Source organism: Hyla sarda, chromosome 8, assembly GCF_029499605.1.
Source record: "Hyla sarda isolate aHylSar1 chromosome 8, aHylSar1.hap1, whole genome shotgun sequence".
Classification (NCBI taxonomy): domain Eukaryota; kingdom Metazoa; phylum Chordata; class Amphibia; order Anura; family Hylidae; genus Hyla; species Hyla sarda.
In genome coordinates, this window is record NC_079196.1 from 47,512,702 (window position 1) to 47,530,770 (window position 18,069).

The following is an 18,069-nucleotide window of genomic DNA, read 5'->3' on the forward strand; positions in this document are numbered from 1 at the left end:
AACATTTAATTGTTCTCCATAAAATAGGATGAATGCCCCTCCAGCACCAAGATGTACAAACATCAAAACACACAAAAAATAGCGTACTTAGGTCAATGGACATATGGTAAATTGGGAGGTGTAGGACTGAGCAAATATGACCGAAAAAATCAACTCACACAATAATGCCAAAATAACGTCACAAATTCCAGCTGATGAGACTCTATAGACAACATCTGTCCCATATTTCCCAACAGGTTTCATCCCTATGTATTGCTACTAACAATAATGGAGTTCATCAGGGGACCTTAAAGAGGTACTCCGGTGGAAAACAATTATTTTTTTCCAAATCAACTGGTGCCAGATAGTAAAACGGATTTGTAAATTACTTCTATTAAAAAAATCTTAACACTTCCAGTACCTATCAGCTGCTGTATGCTCCAGAGTAAGTTGAGTCGTTTTTTTCAGTCTGACCACAGTGTTCTCTGCTGCCACCTCTGTCTGTGTCAGGAACTGCCCAGAGTAGGAGAGGTTTGCTATGGGGATTTGCTCCTACTCTGGACATTTCCTTACACGGACAGAGTTGTCAGCAGAGAGCACTGTGGTCAGACAGAAAAGAACAAATCAACTTCCTCTGGAGTATACAGCAGCTGATAAGTACTGGAAGGATTAAGATTTTTCAAATCTGTTTAACTTTCTGGAACTAATTGATTTGATTATTTTTTTTCCACTGGAGTACCCCTTTAATCAGCAGGATAATACTCACATAAAAGACATGGCTGCATAATACAAAACATAAAACAAAACAAACAAGATATAACCTGGTCCACATAGGGACCACACACTCAGATCCACAATGAATGAAACACTGGGTACAGAAAGGGATCTATGGATGTGACATCTCCTCACCTTCTGGCATCTTGTTTGGTTGACACATTATTTATGTATTATTTTTTGCACTAAGAACAATTAAAGGGGTATTCCGGGAATTTTTATATATATATATATATATATATATATATATATATATATATCAACTGGCTCCAGAAAGTTAAACAAATTTGTAAATTACTTCTATTAAAAAATCATAATCCTTCCAATAATTATCAGCTGCTGAAGTTGACTTGTTCTTTTCTGTCTGGCCATAGTGTTCTCTGCTGACATCTCTGCTTGTCTCGGGAACTTCACAGAGTAGAATAGGTTTGCTATGGGGATTTGCTTCTACTTTGGACAGTTCCCAAGACACGTGTCATCAGAGAGTACTTAGACAGAAAAGAACAACTCAACTTCAGCAGCTAAAAAGTACTGAAAGGATTAAAGGGGTATTCCGGGAATTTTTTTTATTTGACTATGCTACAGGGCCTGTAAAGTTAGTGTAGTTCATAATATAGTGTCTGTACCCGTGTGTGACGGTTTTCTCACAATTCTTCTGTGATTTTCTCCCCACTATTTATTTTTACCAGCATACAAAATGACTGTTGTCTCAGATTTTTCCCAGCTTCCAATGCGGCCGATACCTGACTCACTAGTCAGCTGATGACAGGGAGCCTGTCTGCTTCAATGGGTGGAGGGATCAATCTGCAACTAATGCAACAGCTGTAGGCACCCTAATTGAAAACCACAGGTCTGCAGCTCATTTGTGTTTCAATGGGTGGGGTGGATGATGTGTGGGAAGGAGGAAAATGGAATTGTAGGATTTGTAGTCAAAAAAAGAAAAATCAAACAGGAAATACAAGTTCACAAAAAGCTAGCCACAGTGTTATGGTAATCTCACAACACAGCTATTTAGCCCCAAGACAAGCGCAGATCCTTCCTAAGCATGTCTATTACTGTCTGCCAGGTACATACTAAAAACCCCTTTAAGATTTTTTTCATAGAAGTAATTTACAAATCTGTTTAACTTTCTGGAGCCAGTTGATATATAAAAAACATTTTTTTTTCCTGGATAATCCCTTTAAATGTTATGTTTCAGTAGAGCCAAATAACATTATTTCTGTGATTGTATAGGTGGCATGTCATAAGGAGAGCTAATAGAGAATACACATTCCTAGGGTACATGTAGGAGATCCGGTAGCTGCCAGCTATCTGGTCTATGTACATTATACCCACTTATGCAAGAGCAAGAATCTGAACAATTTGCTGCACATCACATCTTTCTTATCCATGTAAATATGTATTTTGCCCCATTTTTTCCAGAAGTATATCAATAGTGATTACAAATCTATACGAAGCACAAGTGAAAAGATGAGCAAATCTGACGTAGATTAACTAATACGTGTGAAAACACACACATAGACTTCTGTAGGTCCATTCAAAGATACTGGTTACAATGTAGCATCTCAATCATGTGAATATAAGAACTAATCATAATTGCTCGTAAATAAAAGGCTAAATATAACATTTGCTCATCTTTAGACACTTATTAGCAGTGATGTAGAGTAAACAACTTGGGAAGGATCTGCCTGCAGACACATTTGGCTCTGTTCACACCAGCATTAATGGGGTCCATTGGGGTTTCCAGTAATGATGGTAGAAGAAGAACACTTTACAGTAGTATTCTTGCTGTAAAATACACTGGAATCCCGACAGAGGCCATTAAAGTCAATATGGTCCTACAGGGTTCACCACTACCCACTAGGAATAGGATCAAGCATGGCTGTCAAGGTTCCTGAATAGAAAAAGCAAAGGCGCTCCCTGTGGCGTATCGCTAGCAACAAGGAGGGGGAGGGTAAATCGCTGCATACCAATATGGGTTGTGTACCCGCATACACAACAATGGTAAACGTATAGAGGAATTACAAGCCCGTCTGCAGCCTTCCTGGAGTAGTATCATCAATGAGAGCAGGACTTCATGGGTACAGAATTCACGGCGCTGATCGGGACAAGGAACCGCGAGACTAGAGGTAATCCACCAACTGGTTTATTAACATCAATGCAACACGTTTCGCTGCGCATGCGCAGCGAAACGCGTTGCATTGATGTTAATAAACCAGTTGGTGGATTACCTCTAGTCCCGCGGTTCCTTCTCCTGGTCAGCGCCGTGAATCCTGTACCCATGAAGTCCTGCTCTATTTGATGGTTCCTGCATGACATTTGTGTGAACAGAGCCTAACCGAGACACACAGTCAGTTGCTATAGCAGAAGATGATGAAGCAATATGAAAAGGGAAGCTATTTCTGGTAATAACAACTATATGCAGAGTCTTATAGTATAAGAGGTTTCTTAGAAAAATAGGCATTTGCATTCAAAATTCTGAAACAACCAGATGCGGAGTTGTCACTCGATCCAGCTGGCAAGATAAAAGATATGTGGTATTAAGGCACCACCATGCCTAGACTACATAAATCTTCCTTACTTTGTCGTCAGAAGCTGGTTTATCTATTATCACCTCTGGCAGTAGTAGTCCAACAGGCGATGTTGGGTCGGATGGACCACCAAGCAGAGAGACCACTCCGTTGCAATCCACGGTGCTGTGCATCTTGCCGTTGGCCGGAAGCATTGGGATGGTCTTGGATGCCTTGCTGGTCTGGCTTATGTTGCTGTTCCGCCTTTCTCCGTGTCTGTGAGGTACAAACAAGGAGCCTCTCCGACTATCATTGTCTTCGAAGGTGCTGTGTTCATCATCTGCAAAGTCATTTTCTGAGCCCATGTCTTTTGCGCGGTTTCTAAAGCTGAACAGGCTGGCTCTACTATTGCGTCTTGGAGAAAACAGGGATCCACGAATGCTCAGCAATGACTGTAACAGAAAAGAAAGTGAATACTAGAACTAAATATAACACATTTAGGGGGAGATTTATCAAAACCTGTCCAGAGGAAAATTGCCCAGTTGCCCATAGCAACCAATCAGATCACTTCTTTCATATTTAACAAGGCCTCTGCAAAATGAAAGAAGCAATCTGACTGGTTGCTATGGGCACCTTTTCCTTTGTACCGGTTTTGACAAATCTTCCCCCGTATAGGGCAAAATTTACACAGTTTTTCTGGTAGTTTTTGACTTTTTGAGTCAAGCCTGAATGGATACAAAAGATGAGAAAAAACACTAGTCTTTTCTCTGTACTTTTTCTTCTTTTCAGAGTCTGGCTCAAAAGCTGCATCAAGAAATTGGGTTTTCCAGCAGGATGTAGCTTTTTTTTGTACAGCAACTTTTTGGTCCGTCTCAACACAGAAAATGTGCGCTCAGCCAATCACGGGCTGCAATATTGATCAGCTACAGCTAGTGATTAGCTATGTGGTATGTGGGGATCAGATACAGCTAGTGATTGGCTATGTGGTATGTGGGGATCAGATACAGCTAGTGATTGGCTATGTGGTATGTGGGGATCAGATACAGCTAGTGATTGGCTATGTGGGGATCAGATACAGCTAGTGATTGGCTATGTGGGGATCAGCTACAGCTAGTGATTAGCTATGTGGTATGTGGGGATCAGATATAGCTAGTGATTGGCTATGTGGGGATCAGCTACAGCTAGTGATTGGCTATGTGGTATGTGGGGATCAGATACAGCTAGTGATTGGCTATGTGGTATGTGGGGATCAGATACAGCTAGTGATTGGCTGAACCGGCATCTCAAGCTGCTTCCCATATGTTAAGATGGGGCCAGAAAGTGGGGATCACAGTGAGTACTGGAATGGCAATGGTGGAAGATAGGTGGGATTTTTTTTAAACCTAGCCTGACCCCTTATGAATATAATATCCTGTCCGATAACGTCTTTGCGTGTATGCGCCTGTGTTGAGAAACTGGATACAGGATATTTTGTATTATCCATCAAAAGCTAGATTGATATCCTTAATAATATAATGATACTATAGAAATAATACATGACAACTATCATAAGAATACATGTAGTGGATCATATGCACAATCAGACCCTACCTTGCTAGGTTAGGGCATTGTGCAGCCCAGTTTAGGAAGTGCTAATATAGAGCAGACGATATAGACAAAGCCATGTCAATAATTTACCCAATGAATATAGATTAGTACATGTGCATGTCAGAAGATTTAAAGGGGTTATCCCAAAGTTATCAACATGATCCTCCTACTTGGTGGGGGTCTGATCACTGGGAAACGTGTGATAAGTGAATATAATGACAATAACAAAAATATCTCAAACTATACCTGATGCGGGGATGAAAACTTGTTTTCATAAGTCAATCGATTTCCTTCAATGGAGAATCGGAAACCTTTTCTTTTAATACTGGTGTCAGACTCGGACTTTGGGAACTTTTCGTCGTCACCTTTCTCGTTGTCTCCCCCTCTTTTCTTCTGCCTTATTTTATTCTTTCGATCTTTGGCGCTTTTCGTACTTAGCTTGGAAGCTTCTGATGAACTTTCTGAAAGGGGCCCAAAGCCACCATCTTCACTGTATTCTCTTGATAAATTTAGGGCTGCTGCAGCTGCGGCCTGGTTGAATCACACATGAGTATGTTTTCATTACATGTATAGTACATCATTAGTATGTTAAAGGTATCTGTGAAGCCCTCAAACATGACATTTATATTATATAACAATCATTACAATTTAACAAGATGGATTTAGTCTTCACTGCTGTCTCCCTCGTGATGGGTTCTCTTTATAGAACAAGCAATGGGATTCTCAAAGCAAAATAAATTAGTAGTTTGGGAAATTGCTAATTATTTCATTTCCATATCAAACGCACAGCTGAATACATATGAGCGTACCTGAGCTTCTTCTTGTTGCTTTTTAAGTTGTTCTAACATTTGCTGAAATTCAGCTTCCTTCTGCTCAGCTTCTTCTAGAGTTGCCTGGTTCTGCTCTTCATAGGCCATGGCAACCACAGCCAGGATCAAGTTCACCAAATAGAAGGAGCCCAAGAAGATCACCAATACGAAGAAGATCATGTAGGTTTTCCCAGCAGCTCGTAGGGTCTGAAAAGGAAAGTGCATATAGTTCAAAACAAACATGGTATATGGTAATTTCCCATTATTTAATTTGCATACAAATTTCATCTCACATTGTTTGAGGAGTTGCAGCGCGTCTATGCAGATGAGTCTGATATGACAGTCAATTTGTGCCTGCGTGCTACATATATTAGTTGTCTTGTTACATAGGTTTTGTAATCCTGTGTACAATGGACCTTATATAAGGTGTTAGTACAGCTTAGTTTGCATCCTCGGTCCATTTGCTGGAACTATGTACAGTCTAGTAGTTGGTGCATGCAGCCCTTATGTAGTTGCAACTGGCTTAGTCTTTGCAATATTTTACATTATACCAGTACCTTGATGTAATATATTGCCCAGACTAAGCCAGGCTGAAATATTGCTATATGTAAATAAATGAATTTTAATAATTGCACAACAAAGTTCCTTTTTATTATATAACTTTGAGTAACTGTTATTTGAATACAAGAACATACTGAGTCCTCCAAAGTGCGAGAATTTCTTTGTAACCACTATCTGTTCTAAAAATAATGAATAAAATGGATAACCTGTTTAAGGACTTTTTGTAACACAGTAAGGACTACTTTATTTTGCTTAATGTTATATATAATTTTAAGTAAAAAAAAAATATATTTTAACAATGATTCTAGTAAGTAGCTGTTACATCCGGGGAAGGGATCAGTGCAGACCAAAATCTTGCCCGAGCCACTGTTCCTATCTACTTGAACGAACTGCCCTGAAGGGTGGCCCCAACTGGGTGACGGTCCCTACACTGGAATTACTGCAGGGGAGGGCACTGCAGTACAAAATCAGAAGTCAAGATGACAAACGACACTGCTGACCAGCCCCTGCCGAAACTAGAAGAGACACAGGAACTGAGCCAGGTAACTTTCTAAGAGAAGCAATCTGTTATACTGCTAAAACAATTCTAAAAGATAGAAACTGGTCTGTGTAAAATATGGTGCTTGAAAATGCTATATACTAAAGGTTATGTTCCACAAATGGTTTTGAAAAAAAAAACCTAAAGCCACCTAAAATCTACCATTTATACTAACAGAAACTTTTTGTATATCCTCATTTGTGGTAAAAAAAAAAAACCCTGATCCTGTCCTGTTTAGGGGGTCATTGTGTTATTCTACAATGTAACATTACACTCCTAACAACAAAACACCCACCAGTTGATATAAGTTTTCCCAGTAGTCCTGCGTCATCAGCCGAAATAAGGATAAGAACGCCCAGCTGAAAGTGTCAAAACTCGTGTAGCCATAGTTAGGATTTTTTCCGATTTTAACACAGATGTATCCTTCTGGGCACTGACTAAAGATAACAATAAGAAGAACAGATCCATGGGTAAGTATACAAGTTAAAGCCAGGAAACACATAAAATATGAGAATTTCAGTGGTGAAGTCAATATAGTCATACTAGAGAAATATTGTGTCTCGTGAGTTCTGGTAAATTTTTTTCCTAGATGTGTCCTTAACTTATATCCAGTATATGCGATTTACATAGGATCCCTAGATAGCTGTTAATATTTTAAAATGATTCCCAGGGATATCTGTCAATTTAGCAAAGTAATGTAAAATTGTCACCCTCAGTGCTGTGTAATGGAACTGGCCACGTTACTGCTATATACCCCAACTGGCCACGTTACTACCCCATCTTTCTCTCACCCCAAATACATACTGTATTCTGAAAATGTCTAAATTGATGGTGTCTCAACTAACAGGCTTATACGAATGTGTTTATATTTTAGAAGAGCTACACAACATTGTCTAGATCAGGGGTAACTATTAGATTTACTGGTGGACTGTTGGGTGGTGGCCAGTATATATAAATGCTGGCCCCTCTACAAAGTGGCACTCCATTTCAAATACTCAGGACACCCTAAAAAAAATTATTACATGTCTTTATAGGAGACTTGACATCAATATATTGGGACATCATACTCCTGCATAGGCAACAATGCCTGGTTACTAGCCATTAAGGCAGTCCAGGACTTCTGACTTAAAGGGGTTGTGAGCTGCCCTCGGGCTGCCAGTTCAGGCGCCGGGCGGCCGCGATCTGATGTTAAAATTCACTCCATGTGAACATAGCCTAAGGGTGGGCACTCCTGGTCTTCAATAGACATATGAGGGAAGCTTTATGAAGCTGTTTACAAGAAGTTATTGTTGCCAGTATCAACCAATTAGAGCTCATCTTGCATTTCATACTGTGCTCTGAAAAAAAGTTCTGCTGAGGGTGGGTTCACAGCAAGATTTTGCTATACGGTTTCAGCATACGGTTTCATAAAAAAAAAATGTATGCAACCTTACAGAAAACCGTGCCCATAGACTTCCCATTCAAAACTGTATGCCGGACAGAAAACCATGGCCTACCACGGTTTTTGTTCCGGGTGAAAAACCGTATGAAACCGTATACGTTTTTTTTTGTTTTTTTACATGGGACTCAATGGGAACCGTACAGAACCGTGTGTGCGTACGGTTCCATCCGGTTTTCACCACCCGGTTTTTGACTTTGCACAGTTTTTTTTCTTGGAATTTCAATCAAACAAGTGAAACTATTCATAATGGAGTGAAAAGTTTTAACCGTATACAGATAAACATTTGTACACACATTTTGACACAGTTTAGTCAGGTTTTGAGAAATCCGTTTTTTTTTTTTTATCAAAAACCTGATACGGGAACTGTATTGCAAAAACGTGTTGTGAACCCAGCCTGAGATAGGTTGCTAGAGGAAATAGACAAAGACTGACTTTTAGACTTCATAATTCAGCCTCATAGTAGCTAATGACAACGCAATAGCCAAGATTTATCAGTCTGTCTGAGACAAAAACTGTCTGATTTCCCCATAGCAACCAATCATAGCTCAAATATGATATCTTAACATGCTCTGGTAAAATGAAAGCTGAGCTGTGATTGGTTGCTATGGTAAAATCATAAAGTTTTCGACCTCAGATAGATTGATAAATCTGGGCCTATATTCTGGTGACCTTGTCCTATGGCACCAGGTTGCAGTTCATTTCCCCTTGAACATGTTACTAAAAATTGAACAATGACTGAGCTATAGGATTTTGCTGAGCTGACAAGAAATAAAATACACATCAAGGACTGTTACAAAAGTTGAAGACTTGATCTAAAAATGTCTAGCAGGAAAATATCTTACCCTGAATCTGAAGAGTTACCGCAGAGCAAAAAGTCCCTCTGGCCTTCCAACCGGTATAAGTGAGCTGCAGGAACGGATAGATGCATAGAAGAGAAAACTCATTATAATGTGCTATATGATGTACTCCAATCCAACTGAAAGGTTTATTAACATCTTACAGTATAAAGTGGTAACACATGCAGATCTGACCTCTGGGACCCCACTGACCCTAAGAAGGAAGGGGCCACACAGAGCTTCAGCCCTTCAAAACTTTTCCCAGTACATTGGCACACTGGGATACTAGCTGTACCGGGAGCTGATCTTAGCAAAATGTTGTCACTGTATAAGATATAAATGACCCCAGCCCATATCAATAGGATATGCCATCACTTTGAGATCAATGGGGGATGTGACCTCTGGGACCAGGGCCAGCTCTGCCTATAGGCAAAATAGGCAGCCGCCTAGAGCGCCCTCTTGATGGGGGGCACTGCTCTGCCTGCAGCAAGAAAGCTAGACAACCAGCATTCGAACCACTCACCCAGCCAGCAGCATGAGGAGGAGGCTTGTTACAGTGTGTCACCCCAGTGACTTTCACCTTGTGCTTTTTGTACTTTTTTTGTATGTCCGTGCTGATCTGCTGCCTTCAATGGATTTAATTGGATTTTTTCATTAAAGAGCTTTCATGTTTTATCCACAGAGCTGGTTTTTCTACAAGTTTTTATGTGTCACCTCAGTTGTTAGCTAATCACAGTATTTTTCGCCGTATAAGACGCACTTTTTCTTCCCCAAAACTGGGGGGGGGGGGGGGTAGGGGGGTTGGAAGTTGGTGCGTCTTATATGGCAAATACACATTAAAACCCTGTCCTATCGCGGCGGTCCCTGCGGCCATCAACGGCCGGGACCCGCGGCTAATACAGGACATCACCGATCGCGGTGATGCCCTGTATTAACTCTTCAGACACGGCGATCAAAGTTGACCGACGCATCTGAAGCGTACGTGACACTAACCCGGCTGTTCGGGACCGCCGCTGTGAAATTGAGGTGTCCCGAACAGCTTACAGGACACCGGAAGGGACCTTACCTTCCTTCTCGGTGTCTGCTCAGTGCCGGGATCCCCTGCATGGCCGGCGCTCTCCTTCGTCGTCATCATGTCGTCGCGCACAACGTCCCGTCATCCAATAGGAGCGGCGTGCGTAGCAACGTGTTGGCGGCAACGGAGAACGAGGATACCGGGGAGCAGAGACGTTCCGGAGCGACGGGGACACCCCGGGGACGCTGCGACAGCAATGGAGGGCGACATCCAGGGCAGCGGTGACGGTCCGGAGCGGCAGGGACACGTGAGTATTACCTCCTATACCAGTGGTCTTCAACCTGCGGACCTCCAGATGTTGCAAAACTACAACTCCTGGCATGCCCGGACAGCCAACGGCTGTCCGGACATGCCAGGAGTTGTAGTTTTGCAACATCTGGAGGTCCACAGGTTGAAGATCACTGTCCTATACTTTGCATTGTATTTGGTTCAGAATCTTTTTTTTCTACTTTTTCATCCTTTAAAATTGGGTGCGTCTTATGTGCCTTATATGGCGAAAAGTACGGTACATGAGGAGAGAGCTTGTTACAGTGTGTCACCCCAGAAGTAAGGTGGGGCGTGCCAATAGGCGGAGTCAAGGGGGAAGCAAAATTAGCTTTTGCCTAGGGTGGCAAAAATCCTTGCAGCAGCTCTGTCTGAGACCCCTACCAAACAACGTTTTCCCTGCAGAGCAGCCAACCCAACCACTGGCTCTGCAGGAGTCACATTCACTAAGGTAAACCAGTGTACTTTAGTCTCAGGATTTTTCTCAGCTGATGGTATATCCTGGTGATCTATGACTTTGGCAGAAAAGATCTAACACTTAACAAAATAATAATAATAATAATAATAACACTTTGAAAACTGTAATCAAAGCAATGAAAAAAAAGACATTACATTTTGTTGTTTATACATTTCTAATATATTATCCTATTTGTTTTCTAATTGCTTTTGATTAGTTTACACAATTAAAGGAGCTGTCCCATAATAACAAGCCATATTTATGTGTCGTATTAAAGTGTAGCTCTAACTTTGGCAAAATTCTGACATTTACTGAAACATCAGAAATTTTGATCTGGAGAGGAGGGAGTACAGGTGCTTAGACCGCCATGATCACTGAAACAAAGGGGCAGAAGAATTCTTTTAAACATTGTGCAATTTTGTTTCTTCGCAAAGCCAAACAAATTTATGAGACTCCATAAAATGCCTTAAAGGGGTACTCCGGTGAAAACCTTTTTTCTTTTAAATCAACTGGTGCCAGAAAGTTAAACATATTTGTAAATTACTTCTATTAAAAAATCTTAATCCTTCCAGTACTTATTAGCTGCTGAATGCTACAGAGGAAATTCCTTTCTTTTTGGAACACTGATGACATCACGAGCACAGTGCTCTCTGCTGACATCTCTGTCCATTTTAGCAACCGTGCATAGCAGATGTATGGTGGCTTAGTGGTTAGCATTGCTGACCTGCAGTGTTGGTGCCTTGGGTTCAAATCCCACTAAGGACAACAACAATAAATAAATAAAGACTTATTATTATAATAATGTCAGCAGAGAGCACTGTGCTCGTGATGTCATCAGAGAGCATTCCAAAAAGAAAAGAATTTCCTCTGTAGTATTCAGCAGCTAATATGTACAGGAAGGATTAAGATTTTTTAATAGAAGTAATTTACAAATCTGTTTAACTTTCCGGAGCCAGTTGATTTAAAAGAAAAAAGGTTTTCACCGGAGTACCCCTTTAAGGGCACAGTGTTCATCTGCGTTTCTGCTCCTTTGTTTCAGAGATCGGTGGGGGTCTCCTAGACCGCCACTGATAAAAACGTCAGACTTGTCTCTATGACATTTCTATGAATTTTAACAAAATGATGTGTAGATTTTAAAGGGGTATTCCAGGAATTTTGTTTGTATTTGACAATGTTATAGGGGCTGTAAAGTTAGTGTAGTTCACGTGTGCGGTAGTGGTCTCACAATTCTTATGTGATTTTCACCCCAATATTTATTTTTAACAGCATACAAAATTACTCAGGTCTCGGGATTTCCCGGGTTGCAGTGCGTTGAGATGTGACATCACTAGTCAGTTGACAAATGGAGCCTGTCTGCTTTAATGGGTGGAGCGACTGCTGGGTGGGAGAGATTATTTTGCAACAGCTGTAGGTAGCCTGGTTAGAAAACACTGGCTTTTAAAAGGACGCAGCTCATTTGTGCTGGAATGGGTGGGAGGGAGGAATGTAACTTCACACTTACAAGCATGGAACTATGGGATGTGTAGTTTAGGAGACCGAACTCCAACAGGAAATACCCAGTTGAAAAAAAACATAGCCTGGCAGGTATGTACTAAAATTACTTTATGGCAGATAATCCCTTTAGGGAATATAAGGGGGCATTTATCAAGGTATTTAAAGCCTTTTTTTTTTTTGCTTACTCCTGGCGCACAAATAATCGCACGTGTAGCTGAGCACTTTTTTGTGTGACTTTTGTGGGTAAGGGTAAAGTTGCAAACAGCCTTACCTAAGCAATTTTCAGTTTTAAAGGGATACTCCGGTGAAAAACTTTTTTTTTTTTTATTAATTGGTACCAGAAAGTTAAACTGATTTGTAAATTACTTCTATTAAAAAATCTTAATCCTTCCTGTACTTATTAGCTGCTGAATACTACAGCAGAAATTATTTTCTTTTTGAAACACAGAGCTCTCTGCTGACATCATGAGCACAGTGCTCTCTGCTGACATCTCTGTCCATTTTATGAACTGTCCAGAACAGCATATGTTTGCTATGGGGATTTCCTTTTACTGCACAGTTCCTAAAATGGACAGAGATGTCAGCAGAGAGCTCTGTGTTTCAAAAAGAAAATAATTTCCGCTGTAGTATTCAGCAGCTAATAAGTACAGGAAGGATTAAAATTTTTTAATAGAAGTAATTTACAAATCAGTTTAACTTTCTGGCACCAGTTGATATATATATATATATATATATATATATATATATATATATATAAAAGGTTTTCACCGGAGTACCCCTTTAACTTTACAGTGGTCACATATTTATGATGTCCAAATGTTGAACGTAGGCAAAAAAAAAAGTTGCAAACCCCTTAAAAAAAGTCACAAGACAACTTCAGGTCTGACCTGGAGTACAAAACACCCTTATGTATTAAAAAGGTGCAAAAAAAAGTCTCAACTGAGACTTTTGTTTTGCTTATGTGCTCCCAATTTATCCACCCCCTGTGTTAGTATGATAAATATGCAGCACATAAGCAAAACTAAATTCAGAACTGCCTTCAGAACTTGCTTAGCAAAGACAGCAGTGATAAATGTCCCCCATAGACTTCCAAGAAGTGCGTTCCCTGCATGGGTTACCCCTCTATGACTCAATTAGGAGAGCTGATGCAAGGATTGGCTTCCGTTCTGGAGGACTCAGGAATATATAACATGATAATGGGAACCATAGTGCCCCTCGGCAGCTTCTATCAGCCATTATGCTAAAAGTCAGGAGCCAGACCTTTCCTATACCTTCCATAGAATAACTATGCTCTACACAACATTACTGAAGAAAATACATGAATGACGCGGGCTTCAATACAGTGACCCCCCGACCTACGATGGCCCTCGACATACGATAATTTCAACTTGCAATGGCCTCTCAGAGGACATCGCATGTTGAAGGCAGCATCAACATACGATGCTTTTGTATGTCGGGGCCATCGCATAAACGGCTATCCGGCAGCGCAGACTGCTACAGCTGTCACCAGATAGCCATTTACGGTGATGTCTCTTACCTGTCCTCGGGGCTCCGGCGCGTCCTCTTCGGGATCCCCTGCATTGTCGGCGCTCTCCATCGTCGTCATCACGTCGCTGCGCACGCCGTCCCGTCATCTAATAGGAGCGGCGTCCGTAGCGACGTGATGGCGGCGACGGAGAGCACAGATGCCGGGGAAGCAGAGGCCTTGCCGGAGCTTCGGGGACACATCGGGGACGCAGCGACAGCGTTGGACGGCGACATCCCGGGCAGCAGTGACGGTCCGGAGCGGTGGGGACACGTGAGTACAACTTCTTCCAACAGTGGTCTTCAACCTGCGGACCTCCAGATGTTGCAAAACTACAACACACAGCATGCCCGGACAGCCGTTGGCTGTCCGGACATGCTGGGTGTTGTAGTTTTGCAACATCTGGAGGTCCGCAGGTTGTAGACCACTGTCCTTTACTTTACATTGCACGGATCCCTCAACATGCGATGGTTTCAACAAACGATGGTCCGTTTGGAACGGATTACCATCGTATGTTGAGGGACCACTGTATCTACATAGACTTCAATGTCTTGAATGATTTCACATAAAAAACGATATTCTCATTAACAAGTAAAAATGTATGCTTAGTGTGACAGACTGAAAGCTGCGGCACAGAATAACCATTTGCCTTTATATTTCATGAGTCTTTCTTGTATAAATGACAAGCACAGGAACCTGATGCTGGAGATCCTGATATGAGCAGAATAAGGTCTCAGATGCCGTGCCAGTGGTACCAACTCATGTAAACCCAACTTAGATCACCATAGAGTGGTCCGAGTCTTGTGGCTGTAATATACACCTTACAGCCATCTATATTAGCCAAAGTATAAAACTGGGACTAAAACCTTAGTCATGTAGGTAGTGTGAATATAGGTTTATATGCAGCAGAGATGCCAAGCCTCCCTAAGCAATGCCACTCACAGCTCATTTTGGTCCAGGGATTGACAGTTCACTCGAGTATAAGCCGAGGGGGGGGGGGGGGGTCATTTTCAGCACGAAAAATCGTATGTAGACCCAAATCTGTATCCTAAGGGTGGAATACTTGGATTTATCTTCTAGTAGGAGCAATTCTACTCCAGTGTGGTAGGCCATTTGAGTAATGCTATCATACCTGTAAAAGGCTGTTCACATCACAATTTCAATGCATTCAGTGAATATAATCAAAATAAAATTGACAAATATGAAATCTTATGCATATTTTTTTTCAATGTATACATTAATTATGTAGCCTTCTGTTTTCTGTTTTCATTTGTTTTTACATTAGAAAAAAGTATTTTTGAAAATAAAGTATTGTTGATCAAAAGAAAGTTTTGTAGGGGGTATCAGTGAGAAAGGTGGCGCATTTGTCCATGTTTTATGCACAAGATGTTGAAATGTTTAAACAGAAATGATAAACGTATGGAAACAGAAGACTATGGGGGTTCATGTAGACCCAGCATGCCCCCTTCATGCAAGGCTGAGCCCCCTTCATCTCTCCTTCATGCCCCCTTGGCATGGATGGAGTACAAGATCAAAAAGTCACACATTTTTGTGCAGAAATGTCAATATCTAGGCCATATAGCTATTTCTGCACAATCTGTGCAACTATAGAGCATGTGCGCCTCTGGAGCACCTTAATGCATGACCTCCTTTATGTTTCTGTACATTTCACTTTGACTCAAATGTCAAAAAAAAAAAAAAAAATATATATATATATATATATATATATATATATATATATATATAAATGGATATAGGCAGCACACCAAAATGGGTGAAAAAAGCAAGTGCTTTTATATATACACGTCATCTATGCATTTTTTTGAGGAGGATAAAAGAACCAACAAAAACACATAGTATGCTAGACTATTGGTATACAGGCATAATGTAGTCAAAAGCATGTACCGTATATACTCGAGTATAAGCAGAGTTTTTAAGCACAATTTTTCGTGCTGAAAACGCCCCCCTCGGCTTATACTCGAGTGAACTCTCCGCCTGTCAATCCCTTCATCAGTGGTCTTAAACCTGCAGACCTCCAGATGTTGCAAAACTACAACTCCCAGCATGCCCGGATATGCTGGGAGTTGTAGTTTTGCAACATCTGGGGTCCGCAGGTTGAAGACCACTGAGGGGATTGACAGGCGGTGATTATGAAGGGGGGGGGGGGTGATGATGACGGGGGGGATGATGATGGGGGGGATGATGACGGGGGGATGATGACAGGGGGGGTGATGACGGGGGGGATGATGACGGGGGGGATGATGACGGGGGGTGATGACGGAGGGGATGATGACGGGGGGGTGATGAAGGGGGGATGATGACTGGGGGATGATGACGGGGGATGATGACGGGGGGGGGGGGTGATGACGGGGGGTGATGATGACGGAGGGTGATGATGACGGGGGGTGATGATGATGATCGGGGGGGATGATGACATGGGGGGATGATGTATTTCCCACCCTAGGCTTATAGTCGAGTTAATAACTTCCTGGGTTTTTGGGGTGAAATTAGGGGCCTCGGCTTATATTCAGGTCGGCTTATACTCGAGTATATACGGTAACTTTGTACCACATTGTACCAAATAAAGGCTATTGGTACCACAAGCAATATGTGTGTTTTTTTATATATGTATTTATTTTTTTAATTTAAGTGTATACGTTCAATGGACAGCAACATCATAATGTGAACAGACCTATACCAGAGTTGTATATTATAGGGGATCTAAGAATTAAGGAATCTACTATTAAATTGGAAGCCCTCATTACTCTTTCCTGTATGCTCCAATGTGGCACCAAACACAGGGAGGTGGGGGAAATGGGCTGTACCGCTCGTTTTAGCAAGGACATCTAACAGATGTTATCTGTTGTCCCAATAACCTGGAGAATTCTTAGTGCATCTTAACTGTATCGGTCATAACTAATCGTTGGTCATGAAGGGTATAGACATGTTTGCCCCCTTTTAGCATACTACAATACAGTAAACAAGAAATGATTCCATTGCTTACTTGGGTCTTCAACGTATTCCTGCCAGACAAATTCTGGAAAGGTACTGTTGTAGAATGTGCTGTTTGCATCCATTGTGCTGTTGATGTAGGAAGTCATATTGAATCCGAAATTATTGTAGAGTGGCGGCCAAAGTAAACATTTATTCCTTAGGTGTCCCATGAATAGCTGAAGTCCTATTAGTGCAAACACACTCAGACAAAACACTGTGAGGATCATCACATCCGAAAGCTTCTTAACCGATTGGATCAGGGCCCCCACAATGGTCTTCAAGCCTAGGATCAAAATCACATCATTGTGTTTGTTCCGTATGACCACCACCATAGATGTTATAACATAACCACAGTACAGTGAATTATTTGCATGCAGAAGCCAGGAAAAACACTTGGACATTGACACAAAGCAGTTAACACAATGGACAGCCGGAAGCTGATGGAAAACAGGGAAATGAGTTGAAGAGACGTGGACAATTTTGTGACTCTTCCTGTGCCTCACGGAAGGGGAAGCACTTTACAAAACGGCTGATTGTAAGATTGAGGGGGCTCTTATTTTTCATTTTTCCTTGGGGGGGGGGGGGGGGGCATTATACTTAATGCAAATTTGTTATATATATTATATATATTACTTTTCTAGTTTATGTCACATTCTGTTAATCCAACAGAAAACTCTTCATAAAATATAAGTTGCTTTAGATGTCTACGAACAATTCTATAAGATTCACAAATAGTTAGTGTACTTTCTTATCTATTGTCTATCTATCTATCTATCCATCCCATATATATATATATATATATATCTATCCCATATCTATCCATCCCATATCTATCTATTTATCTATCCCATATCTATCCATCCCATATCTATCTATCTCATATCTATCCATCCCATATCTATCTATCTATCTATCTATCTATCTATCTATCTATCTATCCCATATCTATCCATCCCATATCTATCTATCTCATATCTATCCATCCCATATCTATCTATCTATCTATCTATCCCATATCTATCTATCTCATATCTATCTATCTAATATCCATCTATCTATCTATCTTATCTATCTATTCACTCTATTAATTTCGGACCCTCATTAAAATGATCAGTCAACATGTCCTTGCTTTTTAGACCCAGGTGGTGTTACATTCCATATGTTACAACAACTAGTCTCGGAAACACCGGCAGTAGACTTTAAAGGGGTACTCAGGTGAAAAACT

The 18,069-nt window shown here is 41.1% G+C and overlaps 1 protein-coding gene across 5 annotated transcripts in view; it reads right to left on the reverse strand.

Moving 5' to 3' along the window:
* The window catches only part of LOC130284323 (sodium channel protein type 2 subunit alpha), a 310,775-nt gene that overhangs the window by 136,968 nt on the left and 155,738 nt on the right, over positions 1-18,069 (reverse strand). For 3 of the 5 annotated variants that reach the window (XM_056534558.1, XM_056534559.1, XM_056534560.1), the window contains exons 7-12: positions 16,855-17,127; positions 9,042-9,105; positions 7,054-7,195; positions 5,660-5,866; positions 5,097-5,381; positions 3,335-3,715 (exon numbers count right to left, since the gene is read on the reverse strand). In XM_056534558.1, coding sequence (XP_056390533.1) covers positions 3,335-3,715; positions 5,097-5,381; positions 5,660-5,866; positions 7,054-7,195; positions 9,042-9,105; positions 16,855-17,127 — 1,352 coding nt within the window. The remainder of the gene's footprint in view (positions 1-3,334; positions 3,716-5,096; positions 5,382-5,659; positions 5,867-7,053; positions 7,196-9,041; positions 9,106-16,854; positions 17,128-18,069) is intronic. The other 2 variants (XM_056534562.1, XM_056534561.1) reach the window with 1 other exon arrangement.